Consider the following 27384-nt stretch of genomic DNA (forward strand, 5'->3'; position numbering starts at 1 on the left):
ATGGTGGACAGTCAGTACGGTGTAGAGATCAAATAGGTGGGTTGTATGGTAGGCCGTATGGAAGCAACAATGATGCAAGTTATACATGGAAGTTAAGTGGGTCGCATGGTGAAGCAAAAATGAAGAAGGTGAATGAATGCCAAGATTGATAATTACCTATAGTCTGCCAAAGAGATACATGCAAATAGTGAATACGCATAGACAATCAATTTGCTACCAAGTCTATATCATAGTTAGAAATATCAAAGATGCTTTGATTTGCCAGATTTGAGCCAAGAAGTACACAGATGGACTAGGGTGAGGAATTGAATTCCACCAAAACCGCACGAGCCAAATAGGGAAGGTCTTTCACTTCCGAAATGGCAAACAAGTCCAGAACTCCAATAGGAATTCACAGTACCAAGAAATAATCCAAAAATACATACCTACGACTACCTATATGCCGTGCTAAAATACCTGTCGGGAAAACCTTCCAAGGGTGTACAAAGATAGCCGATGGCCAAACTTACGTACAGAAATAATTTAATTAGAAATGGGTCTGAGATATATAAAATTAATTGGCCCGTTAACAAAGTTTAATTAAATACATTTATTTTATGACAAGGATATTATAGTCCTATCCCAAAAATTGCTTGTCCTCAAGCAAATGCAAATACAGTTCTAGGAAACCTTTTGTAATCAGCTTCTTCAGTTCCGAGTCAGGTACTAAGTAGATCTTCCCGCCAATGTAAATGATGCCATCAATAACCTTGTATCTTTCATCTCGTACATAGCCATCCATCAATTGACATGCAAAAATGTTCTTGGAGTACTCGACCAATAGATGGGTCCACCAATTATCTAAGGAATGGGGTAAGGTGTTGACGGTCATGTTTTTAGTTGTAGTGTTTCGGATCCAATCATGTTTAAAAATGGCCTCCATCTTCTTGGTTGTGACTTCCCTCGATCCTTTATTTGACATTCCTCGTAGCTTCACCTTCTTGCCATCTGTCTTGAATGAAAAGTCCATCCTTTTGAAACTTTGGGTGTATTGGTCAAGAGTTTCCAACCATTGGATGCCCAAAATGATATCAGTATCAACCAAATTAATGACAAAGAATTGATCTGTCATGGTATAGTTTCCCATGGATATTTGTAGCCGTGGGATAACATGAGTGCAAGGTAACAAGGTTCCTCCTGCAACCTTAACCTCAAATTCTCCATGCTCAACTACATGCAAGCCTTTACTAGTGACCAAATATGAATTGATGAAATTGAGTGTGGCGCCACTATCAATCATGATTGGGACTCGTTTTGTGTGAAGTGTGCCACGAACCCTGAAGATACCACTTCCAGTCAGGGTAGTGAGGGTAGCAATGGAACCCCCTTTTTGTATCAGGGCATTTATTCTCTCCTGTTGGATAATTTCTTCATTAGTCACTGCAAGTATTTGTTCTTCGTCGTCATCAAGGGTCACCTCAATGTAATGAATCTTTCCCTTCCCAAGGCAGCGATGACCAGGACCCCATGGTTCTTTGCACATGAAATAGAGCTTTTTCCTCCGGAGCTCTTGCCGAGAATCTTCATCAAACTGAGGTTTTTTCTGGATTGGCTCGTTGTCTTTGTCTTCTTGTGGGAATGGTGTTGGTGTAGCTGTGTGAGTTTTGGAGGAAGATATGGCCATATCATGCACCTTCTTAATAGCTTCATTGCTTGCACACGGGTTGAACCCTTTGATCCAGCTTCTCAAAGGCTCTCTCAGCCCATCCATGAATAACACAGTTCGACATCTTTCAGAGATGTCTGTGACTAATACTTACAGCCTTTGGAACTCAGTGATGTAGTTCTCTACCGTGCTCGTTTGCTTTAGTTGAGCTAGATCTTTGAAGTTTAGCTCAGGATCCTCCCCATTGAAACAGTCAATGAGTCTCTCAGTGAACTTGACATAAGAGGTTACTTGGTCATGTCCGAGAGTGGCCAATCCATGATGCCACCTCTCATGCACCACTCCTTCGAGATGAAGTGTTGCAAATTTGATTGCTTCCTCTTCGGTTATTGGATTGAGTTGGAAATAGGTATCTTCCTTTAGGACCCATGACTGTGTGGTAATGGCTCTAGATCCATCAAATGGCGATAAGTTTACTTTTCCGATCTTTCTCCTGAGATCATCATTAAAATAACTGTGATTTCCCCTACTAGAATATCTCATTCTTAGATCGACATAGTCTCTATAAGATATATCACCTTTCATATTTGTGTTCCACCAATCTTCCCGAAGTTTTTCTTGCATTTCCTAAAACGTGGGCTCTCTTTCTTTGCTTGGTGCTTCTGTCCTTGGAAGGAAGATGGGTATTGAGGGTCGAGAGCAAGAGGGTTGAAAGTTCACCCTTCCAGAAATTGAGTCGTCGCTATGCCCATTTTGTTCTCCTGTTGTCTTTCCCTCGGATAATTTTTGTAATGTTTCCTGCATCAGCCTTTGGGTTTCGTTGATTTGTATTTGGTTTCTGTTGAGATCTCTTAAAAGATTCATGAGGTCTGCCATAGGATCCTGATGATTTGCCATTCTATCAATAGGGTTATTTCACCTTCTCCTTCAAGTACAAACTTGCATTTACTTCCACAGGTTGGCAGAATCAAAAGCTCTGATACCATTGTGATGTTCCATTTATTACTGACATGCTTTTATAAGAAATGACTACCAATCGTTTGTCGGAAACAACAATGGGATGACGGTACGTTGGTGTCTGACGGCAGCAAACCAAATGGATGTTAATTGGTGATGATGGCATGCAGCAAGAGGATTCAATAGTGATTTGCATGCTACATTTGATCTTCGTTATCAAGGTTCTTGCTCTGTAGTAATTAGTATAATGATTTCTATTATGTATGCATCGAATCCCTTATCAGTTTGAACAATTTTGTTTCTATTTCTGTTTGAACAGTTTAAACATATACTAAAGTGTGATTGTCTATTATACGTCTCTATATGCTTTATTTCCTGAACCTAGGAAAATAACAATTTGATGTATATGACATCAACATACAAGGACGTGAATGAACCCTGCAGTCACACATTGAGATGAATTCAATTCCGAATACTTGCAACTGCTTGCCAATAAACACTATAATTGGTTGTGCTTCAAAGTTCTGTAAGCAATAAGATTCTCTTATTTAATATTTAGACATAATATCAAATTGCAGTATTCTAGCTTTCATGCCACGACACAATGTTTCATTTTGCCTCTTCTTTGTCATTATTTCTGAATGGGCAGGGAAAACATTTAGTAATAATGTTGCATGCTTATAAATCTGTGAAGAAGTGTCAAATGATTTTGTTTTTCTCTTGCTTGCTTTCATGCCACCAAACAATGATTCATTTTGCTGCTTCTTTGTCATTGTTTCTGAATGGGTGGGAAAAACATTTGGTAATAAGTTGCATGCTTATATGTCCGTGAAGAAGTGTCGTATGATATATTTTTCTCTTGCATTGTGCTGCAAAGAAAATTAATATTTCGTAATGTCGTTTGCTAATAAATTTGCAGGTTAAGGGTCGTGTTGGATTAGCAGCTATGCATGGCTCTGGGTGTTGGGCTTCCTGTAAAATATCCCATGGTACATTTTGCCGGGTTGGTTGTTGCACAACTGGGACAGGAGAAAATTTAATGAAAGGATTTTGTGCACGTGAATGTTGCTTGTCTGCTTCACAGTATGTGTCGAGTCTTCTGATTACTTCAATTTTGATTGCTTGAGATTAAACTAGTTAGTTTTCTCTTTCACAACATTTTATTGCTAAGTAGTGAAAACTGTCTAGATCAAGTAGCTTATGATGACATCAGGTAAGTTGGAACTTGGAACAATTGTAGCAACTTTCATCATGAACTCCTCAAACTGCAATCACAATAACATTTAGAACTAAGTATCACAATAATGTTTAGAACTAAGTATCACAATAATGTTTAGAACTAAGTTACCAACACAGTTATGGGAATGAGTATTTGGTATGTGGATACGGTAAATTTATCTTGAGGTTTGGGTACATATATATATACAAAAAAATTAAAGAAATTTACAAAATTAAAACATTTGATCATATGATATTTCATTGTTTATCAATGCCAAATGCCAAAGATAAATATTAAATGCCCTAATAGTTCAAAAAGTATTTAAGTAAGCCATATCAAATATGTCCACGTTCATGATTCCAGTGAAAATCATTACAATCACAAAATGTTCATTATTCATCAATCATCAAAATGATTAAAAAACCATCATCTATTGGATTATCCTTTTTAGTTGCTGCAAGTTCAAGATCATTTCAACACAAAGCAGTTTTGCTGGCACTAAATGCACCATGTGTAAGGATGTCATCATTATCATCTGTAGTGAGTCTAGTATGATCCTCAATGGTTGCATCTGAGTTGGCACACTCGGGATACATTGCAATGCTTCGCTGCACCATCCTTGTAGTGGGGATCAGTACACAATAGAAGACACAAATTGGAAAGAATATAAATCAGGTCTTCAGCTTTTAATGATGAAGTAGACTTTATTGGGTTTGAATGCTCTTCAGATGAGCTCAGGATGATGTGAGGATGCACATCCACTCTTGTGGATATGCTCTGGCGTGCTGATATTGCAAGCCAGACTACATCCAACTATAGATCCTTATCTGAGAGAATCCACATCTGATGCAGGGCTTGCCAGTGTGAATCTGACATCACAAATTTAGAGCAGAAGCAAACACCTAACAACAATTTTCAGCTCAAATGTGACTTCTGTGTGAAATTATCATAAAGGGGATTAGAGGTATTTTTTTACTGAATCCACAACTTGAGGGTTTTCATCCCCAAGAGAAAAAGATAAAATTGCTTGATTTTGGTCTAGAAATTTGTTTTCAAAAGAGATACTTCCTTGATACCCAAACGACCTCTTTTGTAAATATTTTGAGGAATATTTTTTCCCATTTTAGCATTTCTTTGCAAAAATAACTGAAGTGTCTTTTAAAATACTAATAGACTTTTTATCATTTAACGATAAAAAATTAGTTTTCCACTTTTTGAAAATATAAAATTTTCTCCTTGATTATAATCTGTAGTTTACCAAAAGGACAAGAATAAAAAACAAATGTCACCCTATGTGATATCCCACTATTTTGATAAAAAAACTAAAAAATGTGAATAAGGGCAATAAAAATATAACATACCTTGTATTGTATATATTCCTGCATATCTATATTAGTTAGTCATCATAAGTATTCCATTCATGTTTCCATAACTGTATTTTATTTATAAAGCGTCATCACATACATACCTACTCATGCATACATACATATACATGCCTACATGCATAACTACATACATATGCCTACATACATACACGTGCATTCGACACACCTAAATACTTATACACATGTATGCACATATATACACACATTCATGATTTCTTCCATATCACTGATATTTATACATACACTACAATGTTCTCAAGTACATGCCCATGTATCTCTACAGCAATTGTTCATATCATAGTTGGAAAATTCTTGCTCGGCAATAACTTGCCACACCCCCAAAAAGATTTGGGAAAAACCCGACCAGTTTTCAAAAAAGCTCTGGAACCTAAAAAAGCCACTTAAATTTAGTTACTGTTTTTTTCTTTTGCAAAATTCAATGAGAAGATACATGTAATGAGTTAATTAAAGAGAACACAGAAGAAACTAGCAGAGTTTAGATATATATAAATGGATAGTCGGTACAAAATCACAGTTTCATGCAGAATGCTGATGGCGGGAAGCAAAATAGTAAATAGTTTGTGTCAAATTAGAAGTAAATATATCACTACAATCACATCTTCCTCTTCCCAGCTTTACTAGCCTACTGGAATTTTCTATTATATATATATACACACTTTTTGCCTCCTGTTTTTAACAAAAGTAAGTTTAGAAACTTTTTTTATTAGCGAGTTCTTCTGAAAAACTTGCCAAGTTTTTGCATTTTCTGGGAATAACTTGACAAGTTTTCCATCTATGGTTCATATATATCTCTATATCATAGGAATGACATCATTATCTATATTATCCATGATCGGATGTCACTGCTGATCTATGGATGGTCACAATAATGATTCATGATTAGTATGGATTATTTATAAGAATATTTATAATAATTATGAATGATTATTATGAGCAATAATAATTCTCAGAAATGGTTATTATTCTCCATCAATACTTGGTTGCTTTGCAAGACATGATTGTCCATAATATTGTATTGTCGGCAGTTCATATACAGATCACTTTTGTTTAATCATTAACACATGGAGATAATGGTAATAAAGATTGGCAACTATTGAACATGCCTCTTTGACACTTATATATGTCAATGCCGATTGGCTATCGAAGGCATGAATCAGAATTGATTTTATATAATATACTCCCTCATGGATTTCACTCACATAGAGCATAGAATTGAGCACTATTGCAACCTACCATAAAGTGCACGCATTATTATTGCAGATCAGAGGTGACACCAAACCAAAGCTTATAATACATTGATACATCAAAGACGTCTTCAGAACAAAGATTGCATAATTTATAATAGAATATCAAAGACGGCATTTCTGCCAAAGGATCATCCTGTAATTGCAGCATCTACCACATTGTATATCAGAGATGATTCGCAGGGTGAAGTACATATTCCATATTGCTAAATCACATACAATCAATTTATATATATATTTCAAACTACCAAACTTATATTGCAGTCACAAAATTATCCATTGAATTCCATAGTGGAATTGGAATTGCAGTTGTATACATTTAAAATTAGCCTCACGGACATTAATTTTTTATCTATCTATCTATACATTTTCCTTTCCTTTATAAATTCATTGTGCCTTTGCATTATCATCATATCTGTACATTGCATTGTGCTAATGCATTATAATTCATTAATGCATTCTCATTGTCATATCATTTAGAATTACCAGTCATAAAAATTTAAATCCATTGTCATACTTGCATCCATTTAATAGCACCTGGAATTACCAGTCATATATATTAGTCCATATCAATGTCATTCATTGTGTTGCACTCATATCCATTGCAATAAGTAGATAATCAAAAAAGATATTTGGTAATTCATTTAATGTCCTAATAATCACAAAAAAGGAACATAACAGTTAGTATTGAAGCCACACTTGTTCAACGGTGAATGAACAAACCTCTATTAACATACAATAGAAGGAAGCGAAGACAACCAGAGCCAATGGATAAAAATCAAGTTGATAAGAAACTTGCTCAATTCATAGATGGGCGAAGAAAGATGTATGACTCAGTGGATCAACTTGTTGTCCTCAATTTTGACATCATGCAACGGCAATAGCTGATAGTGACAGTCCCTATGCATGGCAGTAAGTGAATCCGCAAAATTATAAGAGATAGAGGTAGGGTATATCCAATAAATGCTTAATACTGGGCATGAATACATGGCAATATATTCCTTATCGAAGCACACATAAACCTAACCTTTTCTAATGCACAGATCTACATAACTTATCGGGCAAACAGATATTTCAATTCTTATAGAATTTCATCGAAAATCAGGAAGTCATTCTTATGAGACTCAATCAAATCAATTGAATGCAAGATATTGATGATTCTGCATGATGAGATAAATCAAAATCCTATAGAATCAATTCTGTATCATACATGATGCTAGCATTCATATAGAAACTAAGTCCACGAAGGAGATTGTACCTGGCTCATATTTGATTGAGGTAGGCATTATTATCTTGCCTGCATCTTAAGCCAAGAACCCTTGTCCTCCTTGTCAAAAATGAGGAATTCATTCTTATTAGATTCAATCAAATCAATTGAATACAAGACATTTGATGATTCTACATGATGAGATAAATTGAAATCCCATAGAATCAATTCTGTAGCATACATGATGCTAGTATTCATTATAGGAACTAAGTCCACGAAGGAGATCGTGGCTGACTCATATTTGATTGATGTAGACACTGTTAGCTTGTCTGACTCTTAAGCCAAGACCCCTTTTCCTCCTTTTTGATTCCTTCCTCTATGGTTCCATCTTGGATGGCATTTTCAAACTTCACCGTGTATTTACATCCTTTACGGTGACAATACTCTTTCCCCAGTCGTGGGATGGATCTTGTCGTACATTCGCTGACATGGAAGCATTAGATACCGTCATCATTAGAATATATTTATAACAATTCGTTGAGAAAATTAAAATATACATTAAACATTTGTGATGAATTCCAACATAATTCTTTCCAAATTTTCCACATATGAAATTCAGATCATCATAATCATATATTATTTACTCAAATAAATGAAGAAATCCATAACTGTCTCACTTCGCTCTTCACACTTCGCATGAAATACTATTTGATTTATTTTAAAAGCTCACAAGGAAGGGATGTAACACTTGTTTGGTCCAATCACTTGCCTTAGCATTCTCTTAAAAGGCTGTTCATAACTAAACTCCAAACAATTAGAACAAGATGGAGAGTGAAGCTGAAAAGAAGCTGTGCAAAAGAAGCATGGATAAGACCTCAAATGGATAATATTGTAGCTAATCTGTCACTGGTTTTAAGTCATCACTTGTTGTACTGCCTTTTTTTGGCAGTCACCGAGTCAATGTCATTATCACCTATATGATCCATCTTGATGCCATTATAGTCTGAAAGTCTTTTTAAGCATTCGTCTTGTTGTCTTGTGTACTCGATTTTGTTGTCTGGTGTATGTTTTTATGTATGCTTTGCTCATTTTCCACTGTTTTCAATTATTGATCTTAGCATTTTGTAGAAAGCTTCCCATCTTTTTACTAATATGTTCACATCTTATCCAAAAGTAAAGGAGCACGGGGTTTAAACATGATTGTTAGAAGATTTTCACAATCCATATTAGTATGATCTTAGATTCTTTACTTCTGGGTTTTGATTAAGTGAGAAATTTTCAGCCAAATTCTCTCACATTCGAAGTCCAGATGTATGGATTTAAAGATGTTCATCATTATCATTTGCTTTCCAGCTGCAGATGAAGTCCTGTGCAGTTAGTATTGTCTTTTTAGTGTTTTGATGGCCTCCAGAATATATTGTAAACATACTTCCACTGTGGAAATGACGATGCTTTTGTGTCTAGTTCGGAAAATATAAATCATGCTCTTCCATTATAATGTTGTTTTACCTAAAAAAACAAAAATAAAAATAAAATGCTTCCTTACTTTTCATGTCAGTACTTGTCTTGTCCTATTTCTGTGAGAACATATTGACACTTTCATTTGGTTAAATTTATCAGAGACCAGTTGTAATTTATGGATCCAAAAATCCAAAAGTTACTTTGGTTTTGAAGAACGAGTTTAAAAAGTTCTGTTTGCAGTTTGATAATGTAGTTTAAATATGTGGAATTGTAGGTCAGAGTCTGGACCAATCTTTGCCTGTGTGGAGGTTCTAGAGACTATTATTGGTCAAAGCAGACATTTGTCTATGCCTATTGATGCTGGCGTGCTGATGTTGCAAGCTGATAATACAACAGTTGTAAGTGATACGTGTGGCATGAGAAATATTGCATATGCTTACATATTATTGTCATTGTTTGCTTGTATAATAATGAAGTTCTTTTGAACAGGACACAAATAATTTTGAGCAGCTAAAAGCAGTTGAGTTGGCTGTGGCATATTCATCATTATCATTTGGTGTGGGGTACTTTGGGAGCTCTATGGATCAACCTAAGGCATGAATACTATTCGAAGCTTTTGACTTTACTTTTTTTATTTTCTTTATGGAAACATCACTATTATATTATTACATATTTATAGTCTTGGTATAATAATGGTCATAGATACCATCATCATCAGTATGAGCAGTTAAGATTCGAGCACTCATAAGAAAATTAAAATTATTATGTAGCCTTTTGAGTTTTCTGGACTAAGAAATATGGAGCTGTGCTAAGGGTTTTTTCAAACAGCAACATCCATTTGGCTTTCATGATAGTCTTGAGGAAAATGAAAGTTACATTTGTTAGATTTAGTGATCTTTGATAGGCAAAACTATTGCAGTAGATATGAATAACAATAGATAGTCTTACTTGAATAACTGCAGAACAGAATTGTTTTTCAAATGGTGAATGATCTTGAATTGCTGAGATGCAGAATATCCTCCAATGTATATTGCTGATAACACGTAATGTAGAAGGAATATGGTGATTGTCTTTCAATAAGATCGCAAAGGAGAATGCTGAGAATTTATCCTGCAAGATTAATGTGCAGATCGCTGGGTCTGTAATGCCTTGTATTGATTATTTTCCCATCGGTCTGCACTTGTTTATATATACATGAGAAGGGTCATGCCCCCATAGAGTCATGACTCTATGTGGCCTTTGGTCACGTAGGGTCATGCCTCTACGGAGGCATAACTAACCAATTGTTAGTTAATCTAATCCAACATGATCAATAGTAACACAAGACTGCCGATGACATATGTGTTAAGGTGTCCGCCGATAATCTGTACATAACACTGCCTGCCAATAATATTATCAAATGTATCTTAAGAAAAACATCTAAACATATATATATATATATATATATATATATAACATCAATGAATATAATCAGATGAACCTAGTACAGATTTTACATATGTCTGATAAACAGAATTTGCATAACATCATCACTTCTACTGATGCTAAACATTAACACTCCCTCTTAGCAAGGGAGAAGTAATACACCTTTAGATTTCAAAATAGAATATCTGAACACTTAATCTGATCTTAACACTCTAAAACAATGACTAGTCAAATAATTAAAATCACCATGCTATGCATAACATATATTATGATCTCTAATTGTCCAAAACAATATCTAGAGTAATCATAATGGATTTGTCATCTATGATCTCTAATTGTCCGAAACAATATCTAGAGATCTCCATGATAATAGGCCTATCATTTGCAAGATCGTCACCTTACAAATGATTACCTTCTGAATATATATATGTCCATGAAAGATCATCACCTTTCATTACATATTTGATGGGACTAAATAACAATAGAAGCATAAATTCACATGAATTGAAAATTTAAATTCAATATTACAATTTAATCATACCAAGTTTTCCTCTTTAGTAATCCAGCTTTACTTTAGCAAGAGGTTTAGTAAGGATATCTGTTGTTTGCTCATTAGTACCGATGTATTTCAGTTGAATGACTCCTTGATCCACCATATCTCTAACATAGTGGTAAGGAATTTCAATATGTTTGGAATGATTGTGGAAAACTGGATTAGTTGAAAGCTTGATGCAACTTTGATTATCACAATGAATCACAATGGGCTTCAAAGGTCTTTTGAACAAATCTACTAACAACTTCCGTAGCCATACCGCTTCTCTAGCACCCAAGGAAGAGGCAATGTATTTTTCTTTGGTAGAACTTAAGGCAACTGAAGACTATTTTCTGCTGAACTAGGAAACCATTCTAGACCCTAGACTGAAGCAACATCTAGACGTACTCTTACGTTCAGTAGGATTGCCTACCCAATCGGAATCAAAATATCCATGAAGGTTGATGTTGACTTGATCATGTTGTATTCCCATGCCAATAGTACTTTTTAGATATCTCAAAATGTATTTTGTTGCATGTAGATGTATCTTCTTAGGTGCACACACGAACTGACTCAAGGTGTTAGTTGCATAACATATGTCAGGACGATTATTCACCAAATACATTAAAGATCCAATGATTTGCTTGTAGTAAGGAGAATCTGTAGGTTCTGATTTGATCATATTATCCTTCAACTTGTGTAAATTGACTTCCATAGGAGTCAAAGATGGTTTACATTCCATCATTCCAAATTTTGTTAGAATATCGACTGTATATTTTTCTTGAATTAGAAAAATGTAGTTATCCTGTTGCTAGACTTCCAATCCAAGAAAGTAGTCTAGAAGACCTAAATCTTTCATTTCAAACTTTGCTGTGTTTGCATTTCTTTATGAGATGTTCTTCACCTGTTGTTAACAAATCATCAACATATAACACAAGAATAATCATATCATCACCATCTATTTTGAAGTATAAGTTTGGATCAGCTTCATTTTTAGAATATCCTAACTTCGTTAGATAGTTGTCTATCCTTTCATACCACACTCTGGGAGCCTGTTCGAGACCGCATAGTGCTTTCTTTAATTTACAAATGTGAGTTTAGCTGTCATGAGTGTTGAATCCTTCTGGTTGCTCAATATAAACTTCTTCTTCAATTTTGCCATTAAGGAATGCCGTTTTGACATCCATTTGAAGAACCTTCCATCCTTTGGATGCTGCAATAGCCAAGATGGTTCTAACTGAGGTATATCTAGCAACTGGTGCAAATGTTTCTTCATAATTGATGCCTTCTTTCCGTGAGAAACACTGTGCTACAAATCTGACTTTGTACTTTTCAATGCTGCCATCAGATGCATGCTTAATTTTAAACAATCATTTAGAAGAAACAACTGATTTGTTTTTAGGCCTTGGTACAACATTCCATACATCATTTTTTAGTATGAAATTATATTTTTCAATCATTGATTCTTTCCAAGATTGACTTGAAAGTGCTTCTTTAACATTTGAAAGTTCTGTTTTTATAAGTTCAGTTAATAATGCAACATAACATGACTGATTTCTCGTTCTTTTACTTTCTCCAATCACTTCATTACGTTCAACATGATTTTCTTCTATCATTTTCCTAGCCCAAAGTGACCTCTATTTATTGTTGACATTTTCAAAATCTTTATGATTAGATGTACTGGTAGAGGATGGTTCAGTATCATTCTCCCTCTCAATTTCTGCTTGGTGATTTTCATCTACTTCAGGAATGGATTCAGTAATAGATTCATCACTGTTTCTAGAAATATTAAAGGCGATATCTTCTTTGAATTTCACATCTTTACTAATCTCAATTGTTCTTTGACCTGGAATAAAGACCCTCTGGTTGTTTCACTGTATCCAATTAGTATCCCCTTCTTTTCAGATGGTTCTAGTTTTGTTCTCTTCTCTTTAGGAATGTGGATATAAACAGGGCATCCAAATATTCTTAGATGACTTAGATCTGGTTTACTACCCGTAAATACTTCTTTAGGAATGGTGTTCTCTAATACTGAGTGTGGATATCTGTTTTGAATATAAACTGTAGCGTTAGATGCTTCAGCCCAGAAGGAAGTATGAAGATTTTGATTGTGCATCATTGCTCTAGCTGACTCAACAATTGATCTTTTTTTATGTTCTACAATTTTATTCTGTTGAGGATTATATGGTACAAAAAACTCCCTCTTAATCCCAACAGAAATGCAAAAGTTTTTAAAAATCTCGGAGATGTATTCACCTCCATTGTCTGACCTTAGTATTTTTATTTTCTATCCTGACTAATTTTCAACTAGGGCTTTGAATTCTTTGAATTTTGATAATACTTCAGCTGATTCTTTTTGTTTTAGAAAGTAGATCCAAGTTCTTCTAGAGTAATCGTCAATAAAAATTAAATAAAATAGGCACCTATTAAGAGAAGGTACAAACATAGGGCTGCAAAGATTAGTGTGAATCAATTCAAGAATGGATTTTGATTTGTGAACTCTTTTAGGAAATGATTGTTTTATATTTTTACCTAGGGCATAACCTTTGCAAATGCTTAAGTGATCAGTTTTGAGATTAGGTAAACTTTTTACAATTTTCCCTATAGATGATAATGCATGATTGTGGAGGTGACCTAGTCTCCTATGCTAGATTTTGGTAGAGTTTGATGTTTCAAGACTTAGTGCTAAGTTTTGATTGTTACACAGTTTATATAGACTTTTGTCTCTAAATCCAATAGAAATGACTTTCTTGATATTAGAGTTCGTTGGCCAAGATAGAACTTTGTCCTCTTGAAAAGTGATTCTGAATCCTTGATCAACAAGACCAAAAATAGAGACTACATTTCTTTTTATTTCAGGTACATATAAAACATTTTTGAGTTGGAGAATAATTCCTGAATTTGGATAAATTGAATAGGAGCCAATACCTTTGATGGGATGAGTGGAGTTATCTCCAATGGTAACTTCTTCTGAGGAGTGTTCTGAGAAGGTTTTAAATTTGTGTCTAAAACCGGTGATGTGCTGAGATGCTCTACTGTCTATGATCCAAGTGTTGTTGTTTGATTTTAATTCACTTGAGAGGGCTAAATAAAATGCATAGTTTTCTTTTTCTTCTTTCTCTACTTCTTCTCTTTTGATTTCTGCTAATGCTACTTGCATTCTCTTCCATTCAGGGCAGGAGTTATGGGAGTGGCCAATTTTATCACATTTGAAACATCCAACTTTGGACCAATCACATTTCTCATATGATTTATCAAATTCCCTTCTATTATTTTTGAATTTTCTTTTCTTTTTTGAATTTGCATGAAGCACTTGAATATCTCCCTCTCGATTTATACTTAGTCCTCTTGAGATTAATTGATGCAAGAACATTCTAGGTTGCACAGATATCCTGCATGTTCTCAGTTTTCCTTTCTGCTGAGTTGCAATGTCTTGCATTGCGAAGCTTTTGTGGTTGCTGAGCGTTTAGTTGATGCCAAGTTCTTAGTTGTTGTTGAGTGATTCCTTTGGTTGCCGAGTTATCCTTTTGTTGTTGAGTGTTGGAGGATGCCGAGTTTGTAGTTGCTGCCAAGTGACTCTTTGGTTGCCGAGCTCGTTCAGGTGCCGAGTGCCAGTGCTTTTGTGAAGTCTTCGTTTGCCGAGTAGTCTGTGTCTGGTTCCAGTTTGGGCCGACCTTGCTTGCATTTAATTTTGGTATAGGTAGTTCATATTTGTTGTAAGCCGACTTATGGCTATGCATACATTTAATGTAAGGTTTAGTTTTGTGATAGGCTAACCTGTGGCCGCACAAGTATTTAAGGAAGTTTAGGATTAAGTTTTAGGGGAGAATGGTGAATAGTAAGAAGAAAGAATTCGAAGTAGGATCATCGAAGATTGTAATTAAATTGTTACATGACCGTAACCTAGAAGGCCTTACAGTTGGACATGTATGTTGATTACTTGATGACTCAAATAAGTGTTTGCTCTTCTTCCTCCTTTGGTGGTTTTTCTTTGTGTTGTGTTAACTCTTGCATGGTTGTTTGGATAGTTGGGTGTGCCTTTGGCCCTAGTTCTTCATCCCTCCTTGAATCAGGTGGTATCAAAGCTTGAGGTTCGTCCTTCTGGTGATTGGATCGTGGAGAATCCTGAGTGAATTGGGTTGTAGAGTTGCAAATTTGCGCATTTGACCTATAACTTGCAGAGGGTTACGATCTTGCAGTAACCTGATTTGTAAAGATGGTTCGAAGTAGAGGAAATGCTGATAATGCAATATTAGATACATTGAGACAAATTGCAGCCAGATTAGATGCTGTAGAGACAACCTAGAGGAGAGGAGCACATCTTGATGATGTAAGTGATGATGAAGCAGTAGCACCAAACCCTAATCCAGAACCTGAAGAAGATCAAGATGAAGCAAGGTTGTTGAGAGTGTTGTCTCAGGCAAGTTCAAAGCCTTGTGTAGAAGGTGTTCCTTATGATGCAAAATTGGATACCGATGTTGTGTTGAATTGGATCTCTGAAATGGAGAAGTTCTTTGAGTATGAAAACACTCCTGATAATAGGAAGGTGAAGATTGTAGTTACTAGGTTAAAATGACATGCCTCATTGTGGTGGGAGCATTTGCAAATTGATAGACAAAGGAGAGAAAAGGAAAAGATCAAAACTTGGGTGAAGATGGTGAACAAAGTGAAAAACAAATTCCTTCCTATTGATTACCAAGTTATCTTGTTGAGAAAGATGCAAAATTTGAGGCATAGAGACATGAGTGTGAAGGAGTATACTGGATTAGACATCAGATTTGGACCCATGGATGATGATGTTGAGAAAATTGCAAGGTACATAAATAGATTGAGATTTGGAATTCAAGATGGAATAAGTTTTGTGAAGTTGGAAAGCGTAGAAGAAACATACCAATATGCCTTGAAAGCTGAGGAGAATTTGACAAAGAAGCATGAACGAAGACAAAGAGGTAGAGGTGGTAGATTCTAGAGAGGCAGAGGTAGATCTTATGGAGAAGGTGGCAGATCTGACAATTTTGTGCAAGATAAGGACAAATTTGAGTAGAAGAGTGATGATAGAAACAAGACTGAATGGAAAGGCGGTGATTCTTACTAAGGAGGTACTAGTTCTTACCGAGGAAGAGGTAATTCTTATTCTAGAGGTACATTTCGTGGTAATTGTTTCAGTTGTGGTAAAGAAGAGCATAGATCTTTTGAATGTAGATCTTCTGAAAGTAGGCAAGGTAATAGAAATTTTGTGATTCAAGGAGATGATGAGGGTTCACCAAGTGGACCTAAGGCTAGTGAAAATATGATGGTATAAAGAACCTTATGTAATAAGGGAAGTGATGAGGAACCTATCCTAAGGAGAAGTCTTTTCAAAACCAGATGTAAGATGGTTGAAAAATGTTACAAGGTAATCATTGACAGTGAAAGTTCTACAAATTTGGCATCAGAAGAGCTGGTTACAAAGCTGCAATTACAGAGGTTGAAGCACCTTAATCCCTATCATGTTTCATGGATCAAAGATGAGCTTACGATATTGTTAAGTGAGTAATATATTGTGAAGTTCAATATTGAGCATTACTTTGATGAACTTTTGTGTGATATTATGCCTATGGATTGTTGTCATATTTTTTTGGGTAGACCCTGGCAATATGATAGATATGCTATACATGATGGAAGATTGAATCAATATAGTCTTTGGGTGAATGGGAAGAAACAAATATTGTTGCTTTTGATTGAAAGTCTAGATGAGGTTAATTGTACTACAATAAAAGTTTGCATGGTCAGTGGGAAACAATTTGAGAAAGCAATGGAAAAGAACCAAGTTTGTTTTGCTATAATTCCTAGAGGACCAAGTTTTGATAGTAAGGACTGAGTGATAGATGATAGTATTGACCGAGTACCAGAAGAAATTGCAGAATTCCTGAAGGAGTATAAAAAGATTGTTGCAGAGGTTATACCAGATGGTTTACCTCCAATGAGAAGTATAAGTCATTATATGGATCTGATTCCTGGAGCTAGTTTGCCGAACAAAGCACAATATAGATTGACACCTACAGAGAATGAAGAACTAAATAGACAAGTTAATGAGTTGTTGGAGAAAGGTTTGATCAGAGAAAGCTTGAGTCCATGTGTTGTACTTGCTGTTTAGCACTTAAAAAGAATGAAGAATGGAGAATGTGTACTGATTCCAGAGCTATTAACAAGATCACAATGAAATATAGGTTTCCTATGCTGAAGATGGATGACATAATGGATTGTTTGAGCGGTGCAAAGTATTTTACAAAGATTGATTTGAAGAGTGGCTATCATCAGATCAGAATCAGAGAAGGTGATGAATGTAAGATTGCTTTCAAGACAAAAGATGGTTTGTATAAATGTTTGGTTATGCCTTTTGGTTTGACTAATGCACCTAGTACTTTCATGAGGTTGATGAATGAAGTTCTGAAAAGATTCTTAGGTAAGTTTGTGATTGTTTATTTGGACAACATTCTTATATTCAGTAAGACCAAGGAAGAACATCTTGAGCATGTTAGACAAGTATTGAAGAGATTGAAAGAGGAGAAGTTAATGATTAATCTAAAAAAGTGTTCTTTTATGCAAGAAGAGGATATTTGGGATTTATGATTTTAGCTGATGGTTTGAAGATGGATTATGAGAAGGTTAAAGCAATTTTGGAGTGGCCTACACCTGAACATGTGGGTGAGGTAAGACCATTTCATGGATTGGTTAGTTTTAACAGAAAGTTTATAAAGAATTTTAGTTTTGTTTGTAATGCTATGACTGAGTCAATGAGAGGAGATAAAAAGGAATTCAAGTGGACACATGGAGCTAATAAGAGTTTTGAGACTTTGAAACAAAAGGTTGCTAAGTTGCTTGTATTGGCTTTGCTTGATTTCAACAAGGTATTTCAAGTTGAATGTGATGTTAGTGGTAGTGTAATAGGAGCTGTATTGAGTCAAGAAGGTAAACCTATTGCTTTCTTTAGTAAGAAGTTGAATGATGCTAAAAGGAAGTATTCTGTGTATGATCAAGAGTTTTATGCTATTGTTCAAGCCTTGAAGAAGTGGAGACATTATTTGATTCCTAAGGAGTTTGTGTTGTATACTAATCATAAAGCTTTACAGTACTTGGGAAGTCAACATAAATTAAATCAGAGACATATGAAGTGGGTTGAATATTTGTAGAGTTTTATATTTGTGATTAAGCATAAGAGTGGAGTTACTAACGGAGTTGCTGATGCATTGAGCAGAAGATGTTCTTTATTGATTGAGATGAAGGTTGAAGTTCTTCGTTTTGATGAGATGGAGCTATATGATACTGATCCTGATTTCTCTAAGGCATGGAGAGAGTGCAGAGCACCAAATCTAACGGATCACATCAGTAAGTATGATGAATATTTAATTCAAGAAGATATGTTGTACAAAGGAATTCAGTTATGTATCCCTAGAAGTTCTATGAGAGTTAATTTGATCAAGGAAAAGCATAGTGGTGGATTGGCTGAACATTTTGGAATTGATAAGACCTTGAGTTTGCTAAAGGAGAAGTATTATTGGCCACAAATGTATAAGGATGTTCAAAAACTTGTGAAGAGTTGTAGAGTTTGTCAAGTTGCAAAAGGAGTAAGTTAGAATACTGGTTTGTATACACCTATTATTGTTCTTGAGAAACCTTGGAGTGACATCCGTATGGATTTTGTTCTTGGATTGCCTAAAGTAGTGAACGGGTATGATTCTATATTTGTTGTTGTGGATAGATTTTATAAAATGGCTCATTTTATCTCTTGTAAGAAGACATCAGATGCTGAGCATGTTGCTGAACTTTTCTTTAAAGAGTTTGTGAGATTGCATGGATTACCAAGAAGCATTATTTCTGATAGAGATAGTAAGTTTGTTGGTTACTTTTGGAAAACTTTATGGAAGAAGATGGGTACTAAATTAAGGTTTAGTCTACATTCCATCCATAGACAGATGGATAGACAAAGGTTGTGAATAGAAGCTTGGGTAATTTGCTGAGATGTCTAGTTGGAGATAAGCCAAGTAATTGGGAGATGGTATTGACAAAAGTTGAGTTTGCATATAATAATTCTGTGAATAGGAGTACAAGGAAAATACCTTTTGAGATTGTTACAGGAATGCAGTCTAGAGGAGTATCAGATTTGAGGGATGTTCCTGGTGAAGAGAAGAGAAAGTGCTGTAGGAGAAGAATTTGCTGATTTTATGGAGTCTTTGCATAAGGAAATAAAGTCATGGTTGGAACAAAGTAATCAGAAGTATAAAGAGAATGCTGATAAGTCTAGAAGACATCATGTTTTTCAAGTTGGTGATGAGGTGTTGGTTCATTTGAAGAAAAGAAGATTTCCTGTCGGAAAATAGAATAAGCTGAAGATGAAGAAGTTTGGACCTTGTAAGATCTAGAAGAAGTTGATAGTGGAAATGCTCATGAAGTTGAGTTACCTAATGACATGGATATGTCTCCTATTCTTAGTGTTGCTGATTTATATAAGTATCATGAGTTAGATGATGAAGTTGTTGTGTCAAAAGATTATCCTAAGAAGCAGATTGAAGAAGTTGAATAGAGATTGGATTAGAGTGTTGGTAAGAGCACAAGAGGAAAGGATTACTATGAACATTTGGTGAAGTGGAAGAATAGACCCATTGAAGATGCTTTATGGATTTCTCAATTTGAGTTGGATTTAGCTCAGGTTGTAACATCTCAATGATTCAGGAGAATCATTTCTTCCAACCCTGGTTGTCTGATGCAGGAGCATCCTGGGTTGCACTGATATCCTGCATGTTTTTAGTTTTCCTTTTTGTCGAGTTGCAATGTCTTGCATTGCCGAGCTTTTGTGGTTGCCGAGCATTTAGTTGATGCCGAGTTCTTAGTTGCTATCGAGTGATTCCTTTGGTTGCTGAGTGATCCTTTGGTTGCTGAGTTCTGCGTGGTTGCTGAACATTGGAGGATGCCAAGTTCATAGTTACTGCCGAGTGACTCTTTGGTTGCCGAGCTCGCTCGGGTGCCGAGTGCTCGTGCTTTTGTGAAGTCTTTGTTTGTCGAGTAGTCTATGTCTGGTTCCAGTTTGGCTAACCTTTCTCGCATTTAATTTTGGTATAGGTAGTTAATATTTGTTGTAAGCTGACTTCTAACTGTGCATACATTTAATGTAAGGTTTAGTTTTGTGTTAGGTCGACCTATGGCCGCACAAGTATTTAAGAAAGTCTAGGATTAAGTTTTAGGGGAGAATGGTGAATAGTAAGAAGAAAGAATGCAAAGTAGGATCATCGAGGATTGTAATTGAATTGTTACATGGCCGTAACCTAGAAGGTCTTACAGTTGGGCATGTATGCTGATTACTTGATGAATCAAATAAGTGTTTTCTCTTCTTCCTCCTTTGGTGGTTATTCTTTGTGTTGTGTTTCCATTGTGTTAACTCTTGCATGGTGGTTTGGATAGCTAGGTGTGCCTTTGGCCATAGTTATTTTGTCCCTCCTTGTGTCACTAATCTTGATTCTTCTTGTGTGCATTCATTTTTTAATAAAACGAATTTAGGAAGTTCAGGTCGGGAGCTTAATCCTTTAATAAATGTTTCCCAAGATAGAGGAAGTCCTCTTAATGCTATCATGCTAAGTTCTTTGTCATCAACTCAATTTTCTATTGCTGCAAGTTGATCTTTTAATTCATAAATCCTTAGAAAGTAGGATGTAATAGATTCTCCATTTTTCATCTTTATATATAGTAGATCTTGTTTTAGAGTTAACAGTCTACTAGTATTGTTGTTTTCAAATGTATCCTTGATAGTAGAGAACATTTCAAACACAGTCTTGAGACTGGATATGGATGGAAGAATATGATATTTTACAGAATCTATTATAATTTTCATTGCTTTGTTATTGCATTCTTTTCAAGTTACTTTCTCTAGATCATTTTCAGGCATGGATATGTTTGTTTCTATATACTCCTCTAATTCCATTTCTCTTAATATTATCATGACTCAAATTTTCCATGGTGAAAAATTTGATGCTTCTTCAAGCCTATCCTCTAGTCTTGCATGATTCACCATTTTGATTTTAGAATATAATTTAACTTTTATAAATTTGAGACTTTAGATTTTAATTTTTAGTAATAGATTTTCTTATTAGAGTGGCTATGATACCATGTTAGATTTAGTGATCTCTGATAGGCAAAACTATTATAGTAGATATGAATTACAATAGATATTCTTATTTGAATAACTGTAGAACAAAATTGTTCTTCAAATGGTGAATGATCTTGAATTGCTGAGATGCAGAATATCCTCTAATGTATATTGCTGATAACACGTAATGTAGAAGGAATATGGTGATTGTCTTTCAATAAGATTGTGGAGGAGAATGCTGAGAATTTATCCTACAAGATTAATGTGCAGATCGCTGAGTCTGTAATGCCTTGTATTGATTATTTTCCCATCGGTTTGCACTTGTTTATATATACATGAGAAGGGTCATGCCCCCGTAGAGTCATGACTCTATGAAGGCATAACTAACCAATTGTTAGTTAATCTAATCCAACATGATCGATAATAACACAAGACCCTTGATGACATATTTGTTAAGGTGTCTGCCGATAATCTGTACATGACACTACTTGCCGATAATACACACACACACACACACACACAAATACACAACACTATGTATGTTTAGATGATTGTCTTAACATACATTTGATAATATTATCGGTAGGCAGTGTTATGGCTCTATGAACATGAATATATGTAACATAAATGAATATAATTAGATGAACCTGGTGGATTTTACATGTCTGATAAACAAAATTTGCATAACATGATTACTTCTACTGATGCTAAACATTGACAACATTGCCAAAATATTTGCATGAGTTTTTTGATAAAATCTTTTCCTTCACTTGATAGATCCTATTGGGTCTACTTTTTACGTTAATAAATAAACTTGATTAAATTATACTATATAAAACGAAAAATTATTCATATTTTAGCGTATGTGTGATTTTGATTTATAAGAGTATCTATAATATCCTGAATGGACATTTTCCCAAATTTATTCACAAACAAACTTCAGAATATAACAAATAGCTCATGCAAATAAAATCAGCAAATGAACCAGTATGCTTATTACAATTCTCAGTTACAAGCAACTTCAGATTTGCTATTGTATTATAAAAACCAGAAATACAATAGCAAAATGTTTTCAAATCTTAAATACAACAAAGATAGTCAGATTGGGCAATAAAGGTAAGTGTAAGCACAAGTGAGACACTTGAAATGACGTCTCCCACAAACCATGGGTTTTCGTCCATTGTCGTCCAACTAGAGGGTTTCCATCATCAAAGCTGGTTCTAAAAATAAAAGCAGCTTGCTTTCATGTTTCTCCAAGACAAAACTTATTTGAAATCCAATAACCAAGCATAATCCAAGCTTGTCTAAATGAATGAAGCCTTCCTTCTTTTATTTCTCAAAGTTGTGACCCTTCAACTCCCTTTGCCTATACTTTCGTCTTATTCCTCTTTTGCCACTTTAGCCCTTTTTGTAATATTAAATTGACCTTTTATAAGTTTACATTATGTTCACATAAGTCAATTTGAATATTACAAGAATATGTCCTTAATTTCCTAGTGTAAGATTGACCATTTGTACAGAAACAAACCCTTTGTACAACAATGTTGATAATGCTAATTTGCTCCCTTCTTCTTCGTACGACCATGATGGCAGTAGTGGCTTGTACGGTGATGGTAGAAATAACCCTTCGTATGGCAGCAATGTCAGAATTTCCAGTGATAGCTTTCGCCCTTCCCCCTCATACGGCTATAATGGCTTGGATGGTATCGATGGTCGTCTTCTCTCGTACCTAAATCGGTCCTCCTTTAATAGTATTCATTCGTACTATGTCTCCATTTGGTTGTATGTTGATTTTGATCTGTTTATAGACTGCAAGTGCTTTATGTACCACAAATGCTTTATATAAGTTAGGGTGGGAATTTTTTATTATACCTCTTTTTGCTTTTTTTGTTCCTTGCTACTTTCTCCTTCCATACTTATGAAATAGCTAGGGACCAGCCTATTTCTTTCTTCATACGTTTTTAATTTAGACCCATTTACTAGGTCTTTCACCGGTTTATTATCTAGGGTAGATAATTTTGTGGCCCCATTTTTTGTTACTTCTAATATTCTATATGGCCCTAACCATCGCTTTTTTAATTTTCCTAGCTTTATTTCATTTTTTCTGTTGTACTTGAGTACCAATTGGCCTGGTTTGAAATTCATCTTTTTAAAGTGTTTTTCATGCCAAAATTTTTGCCTTTGCTGGGCTACTTCCATAGCCCATTGGGCAAGCATCCTCCTTTTGTCCATTTTTAGTAGAGCAAGGAGTCTTTCCTTCAAACTCTCCTCATCTCCTAACCTATTTTGAACTGCTACTCTTAGACTTGGTACTGTATGTTTTATTTGCATTACTGCTTCTTGCCTATACATTAGATGAAATGGGGTGTGCCTAGTGGTAGCTTTGTAAGTAGTCCTATACGCCCATGCCACAGTTGGAAGCCATTCTTCCCAATCTTGTCCTTTGACTCCATAGGTCTTGTAAAGGATTGTTACTAATATTTTATTCGTGGACTCTGCTTGGCCATTTGCCCTTAGATAATATGGACTGGAAAAGGAATGAAATTTTTTGTACTCGCTTGTCATTATCTTGATGGTGTGATTGACAAAATGCATTCCCTTTCACTCATCAATTGGAGTGGAATCCCAAACCTGGTTACTATTTGGTCATACAGAAATTTGGCCGTATTGAGAGCTGTGTTATCTAGTGGAGCTTGCACTTCTGCCCATTTTGTAAGATACTTTGTTGCCACTGCTATGTAATGGGTATTGCTTACGAATAAGGGTCCCACAAAGTCTAGCCCCCAATATTCAAATAATTCTTGTGGTTGAGATAGACACAACACCATGAGATCTCTTTTTAAGGGTTTGTTAGCTCTTTGACAGGTGTCATAGCTCAACAACTATTCCCTAGCATCTGTATACAATGTGGGCCACCGGATTTTTTCCAATAACTCCTTTCTTGCAGTTGTATCTGGTCCCATGTGACCTCTTGCCAATCCTTCATAGGATTCTTTTAGTACTTGGAATTTCTTCCTCCATGTCACATCTTCTTAAAGCCCCATCTGGTCCCAATTTGTACAATAATCCTTCAATTAACTGGAATTAATTTCTTTTGAGCGCAATCTTTCTCCTCTTTGCTATCGACATCTCTCTGGGAAAGGTAGCAATTGACAAGTACTGTCCAATCTTTTCATACCACTAGGGTAGTACTGCAATTTGGAATAGGTGTGCATCTTGGAAATCTTGATTTACTTCGTTGCAAAAGGCTTCTCCTGACTTGATTCTTGACAATTGATTGGCAATTACATGAGTTTTTCTTGGTCGGACTATGATCATAAAGGTAAACTCTTGTAGCAGGATTAACCATCTACTTACTCTTCCTTGAATCACCGGGTTGTTTACCAGGTACATTAGTGCTTAATGATAAACAAAAAATGTAAAGGGCATAGCTAGTAAGTAGTGTCTAAGTTTTTGTACAACATAAACCATACCTAAAGCTTCCCTTTCAGTGGTACTATAGTTGCGCTCTATTTTTAATAGAAGCATGCTTGCAAATACACTAGGTGATCTAGTCCTTCCTTCCTAGTTTGTGCCAGAGTGGTGCCTATTGCATAGTTGGATGTGTCCACATGGACATGGAACTCTTTATTCCAGTTAGGGTAAATAAGGATCGGGGCTCCTACTAGTCTCTTCTTTAACTCTTGGAAAGTATCCTCCTGTTCTTCTTCCCAAGAAAATCGTTTGCCTTTTCTCGTTAGCTTTTTTAGGGGTAAAGATACTTCCAAAGGATTTGACACTTGTTGCGTCTGACGGAGCCTCCAGATGTAGAATGACCCTATTCTTGTGAAGAGTTGTCTTCAATTCTTCCTTGCATACAATATGACCAAGAAATCTGCCTTGTGGAATTGTAAATCTGCATTTCTTTGGATTCAGGGCCAATCTAGCTCTTCGACATCGATCCATGCATTTGCCAATAATTTTGAGGTGGTGCTCCTTCCCATTGTAGATAGATCAGTCATCCAAGAAGGCTTTGAAGCTTCCTACTGACATACCGTCGAAGATGTGTAGTATGATTCTTTGGAATGTAGTTAGTGCATTGCATAGCCCAATCGACATCCTGTTATAGGCATATACGCCATCTTCAACAACAAATATAGTCTTTAGCTTATCTTCCTTCGCGATACTGATCTAATTATATCCTAAAAATCTGTTGATGGAGTATATTTCATGGACCACTTCTTCTAAGATGCTATCAATAAAGGGGATGGCGAATGGATCTTTAATAGTTATAGCATTCAGACATCTGAAGTGAACACATATCTAAATTGGTTGTCGTCCTTCAATGATATGACTATAGGAGATACCCATTCACTCGTTTGTACTTTGAATATTATCCCCGCTTCCAACATTTTTGTGATTTCTTCCTAAACCTTGGCTGCATAGTTTTTATTCATTATGTAAGGCCATTTTTGAATAGGTCTTGCTCCAAGTACTAGTCGTATCCGATGGACGCACAGCTCCAGGGGCACTCCTTTCAAGTCCTTGTACGTCCAAGCAAAGATGTCCTTGTACTTCAAGAAGATTCTAAAGGCTGCCGCCTTCAACATTGGGTCCTAATCATCTCCTATCAGAATGTCCTTGGGTTGCTCCTTGCCCCAAGGTTTGTATTTTGTAGTTTAGCCTCTTTTTCTATTTCCTTCTCAAATGTCTATACCAGTGTCCTACTAAGGGTTGTCATACCTTCTCAATATTCCTTATAGCCCTTTGGATACCTTTCCTCAAACTCCGATTCTTGGACTTGCAACATATTACATTCTGGATGGAAAACTTCATAATCTCCCATCTTTCAGTGAAATAATCCATTGAGGGAGGTTGTTTCATCATCTAATCATTCCCTAAGTCTGAGCACCCCTTCCTCATTTGGTTCCACTCCTTCATGGTCTTCTCTCTTTGCTTTTGAACCCGATGCCATGTCCAGACTTACAAATTAAGTCTTTAGGTCTATGTTGTACTTCTGCCCTCTGACTCAATAGACAATGTTTCATTTCCAATTATGGGTAGCTTTGGCCATAACCAGCCATCCCCTTCTCAGTAAAGCATCATACCCTTTTTCTCTAGAGTGATAACCACAAAATCAAGGAAGAATTGTTGTGTATCGATAACTATCTTTTGTCCCATCAAGGTTCCTATTGGCTTAATTCTATGCTGGTCTGCTCCCACCAGTTGAAATGTAGGTGGCCAAAGTGTGGGTTGCCCTATTTCCTTCCATGTTTCTTCAGATAAGACATTTACACTAGAGCCCTCATCAACAATGGTATTTGAGAGTTTATACCCAAGTATTTCCATTTACACTGCTGTTGGTGTCCTCCCCATTCCTATAGTGAATAGGGTGTTGTTTTGTTTCCCACCATGTGCTTCTTCGTTCTTCTCTTCTTTGAAGGTTATCCCTCTCATGCTTACACCCTTGTGTTAACACTACTTGCACCCAGGGTAATGTTTCCAGTAAATCAGCAATTTTCATAGGGATGGTGTTGTCCAGTACTTGCCTCATGATACTTGGTACACCCCCGTCGGTAGGAAGTTTATCCAACCTTGCCTTTCCTTCTACTCGCATGTTATCTTGAATGTCTTTCCTGGCTTTGAGAGATCTTTCTGTCTCCGTAGTAGCATCCGTGTAGACAAGTTTTTTGGCTTGCATACTTATGATGGCAAGGATTTCACTTTTTGGTTCTTCAATATCCAACATGTTTACGCCTTTTTGCTGGAGGCAATTTTTATCCTCATGATTGCCTGGTCCACACCATTTACACAACATTCCTCCATTTTGTCCTCTATTTTGACAATCTTGTGCAAAATGCCCCCATTCGTTGCATCGCCTACACTAGATAATAGGTCTTCCCTTAGAATCATACTGGATTGGGCATTGGGGTGTATTGTTGTTGCTGTTGTCAATGCTGTTGTTATTACTCCCTCTTCTATTATTTCTATATCCTCCCGGTGAAGCTTCTGTATTTGTGTTCCTTGGACGGGTGGAGGGTGGTGTGGGTTGCTCTCCCTGGGTAAAGAATACTTGCGTGTTTCGTGTTCTTAGATTGTAGGGACAATCTTTGATTGCATGTCCTAACACTTGGAAAATCTCAGAGAATTCTTTCTGCAGGCATGTCTCGTTTGTCTGACCCTCATTTT

At 35.9% G+C, this 27384-nt stretch overlaps 1 protein-coding gene across 1 annotated transcript in view; it reads left to right on the top strand.

Annotated features, from left to right (window-relative positions):
• The window catches only part of LOC149562196 (N-terminal nucleophile aminohydrolases (Ntn hydrolases) superfamily protein), a 203421-nt gene that overhangs the window by 151077 nt on the left and 24960 nt on the right, over positions 1 to 27384 (top strand). Inside the window, exons 8-10 of the mRNA XM_089825739.1 lie at positions 3522 to 3685; positions 9414 to 9537; positions 9629 to 9733. Of these exons, the coding sequence (XP_089681865.1) occupies positions 3522 to 3685; positions 9414 to 9537; positions 9629 to 9733 (393 nt within the window). The remainder of the gene's footprint in view (positions 1 to 3521; positions 3686 to 9413; positions 9538 to 9628; positions 9734 to 27384) is intronic.

The sequence above is a fragment of the Cupressus sempervirens genome, chromosome 4 (assembly GCF_028749045.1).
Source record: "Cupressus sempervirens isolate cs-2001-9-10 chromosome 4, ASM2874904v1, whole genome shotgun sequence".
In the NCBI taxonomy this organism is placed as follows: domain Eukaryota; kingdom Viridiplantae; phylum Streptophyta; class Pinopsida; order Cupressales; family Cupressaceae; genus Cupressus; species Cupressus sempervirens.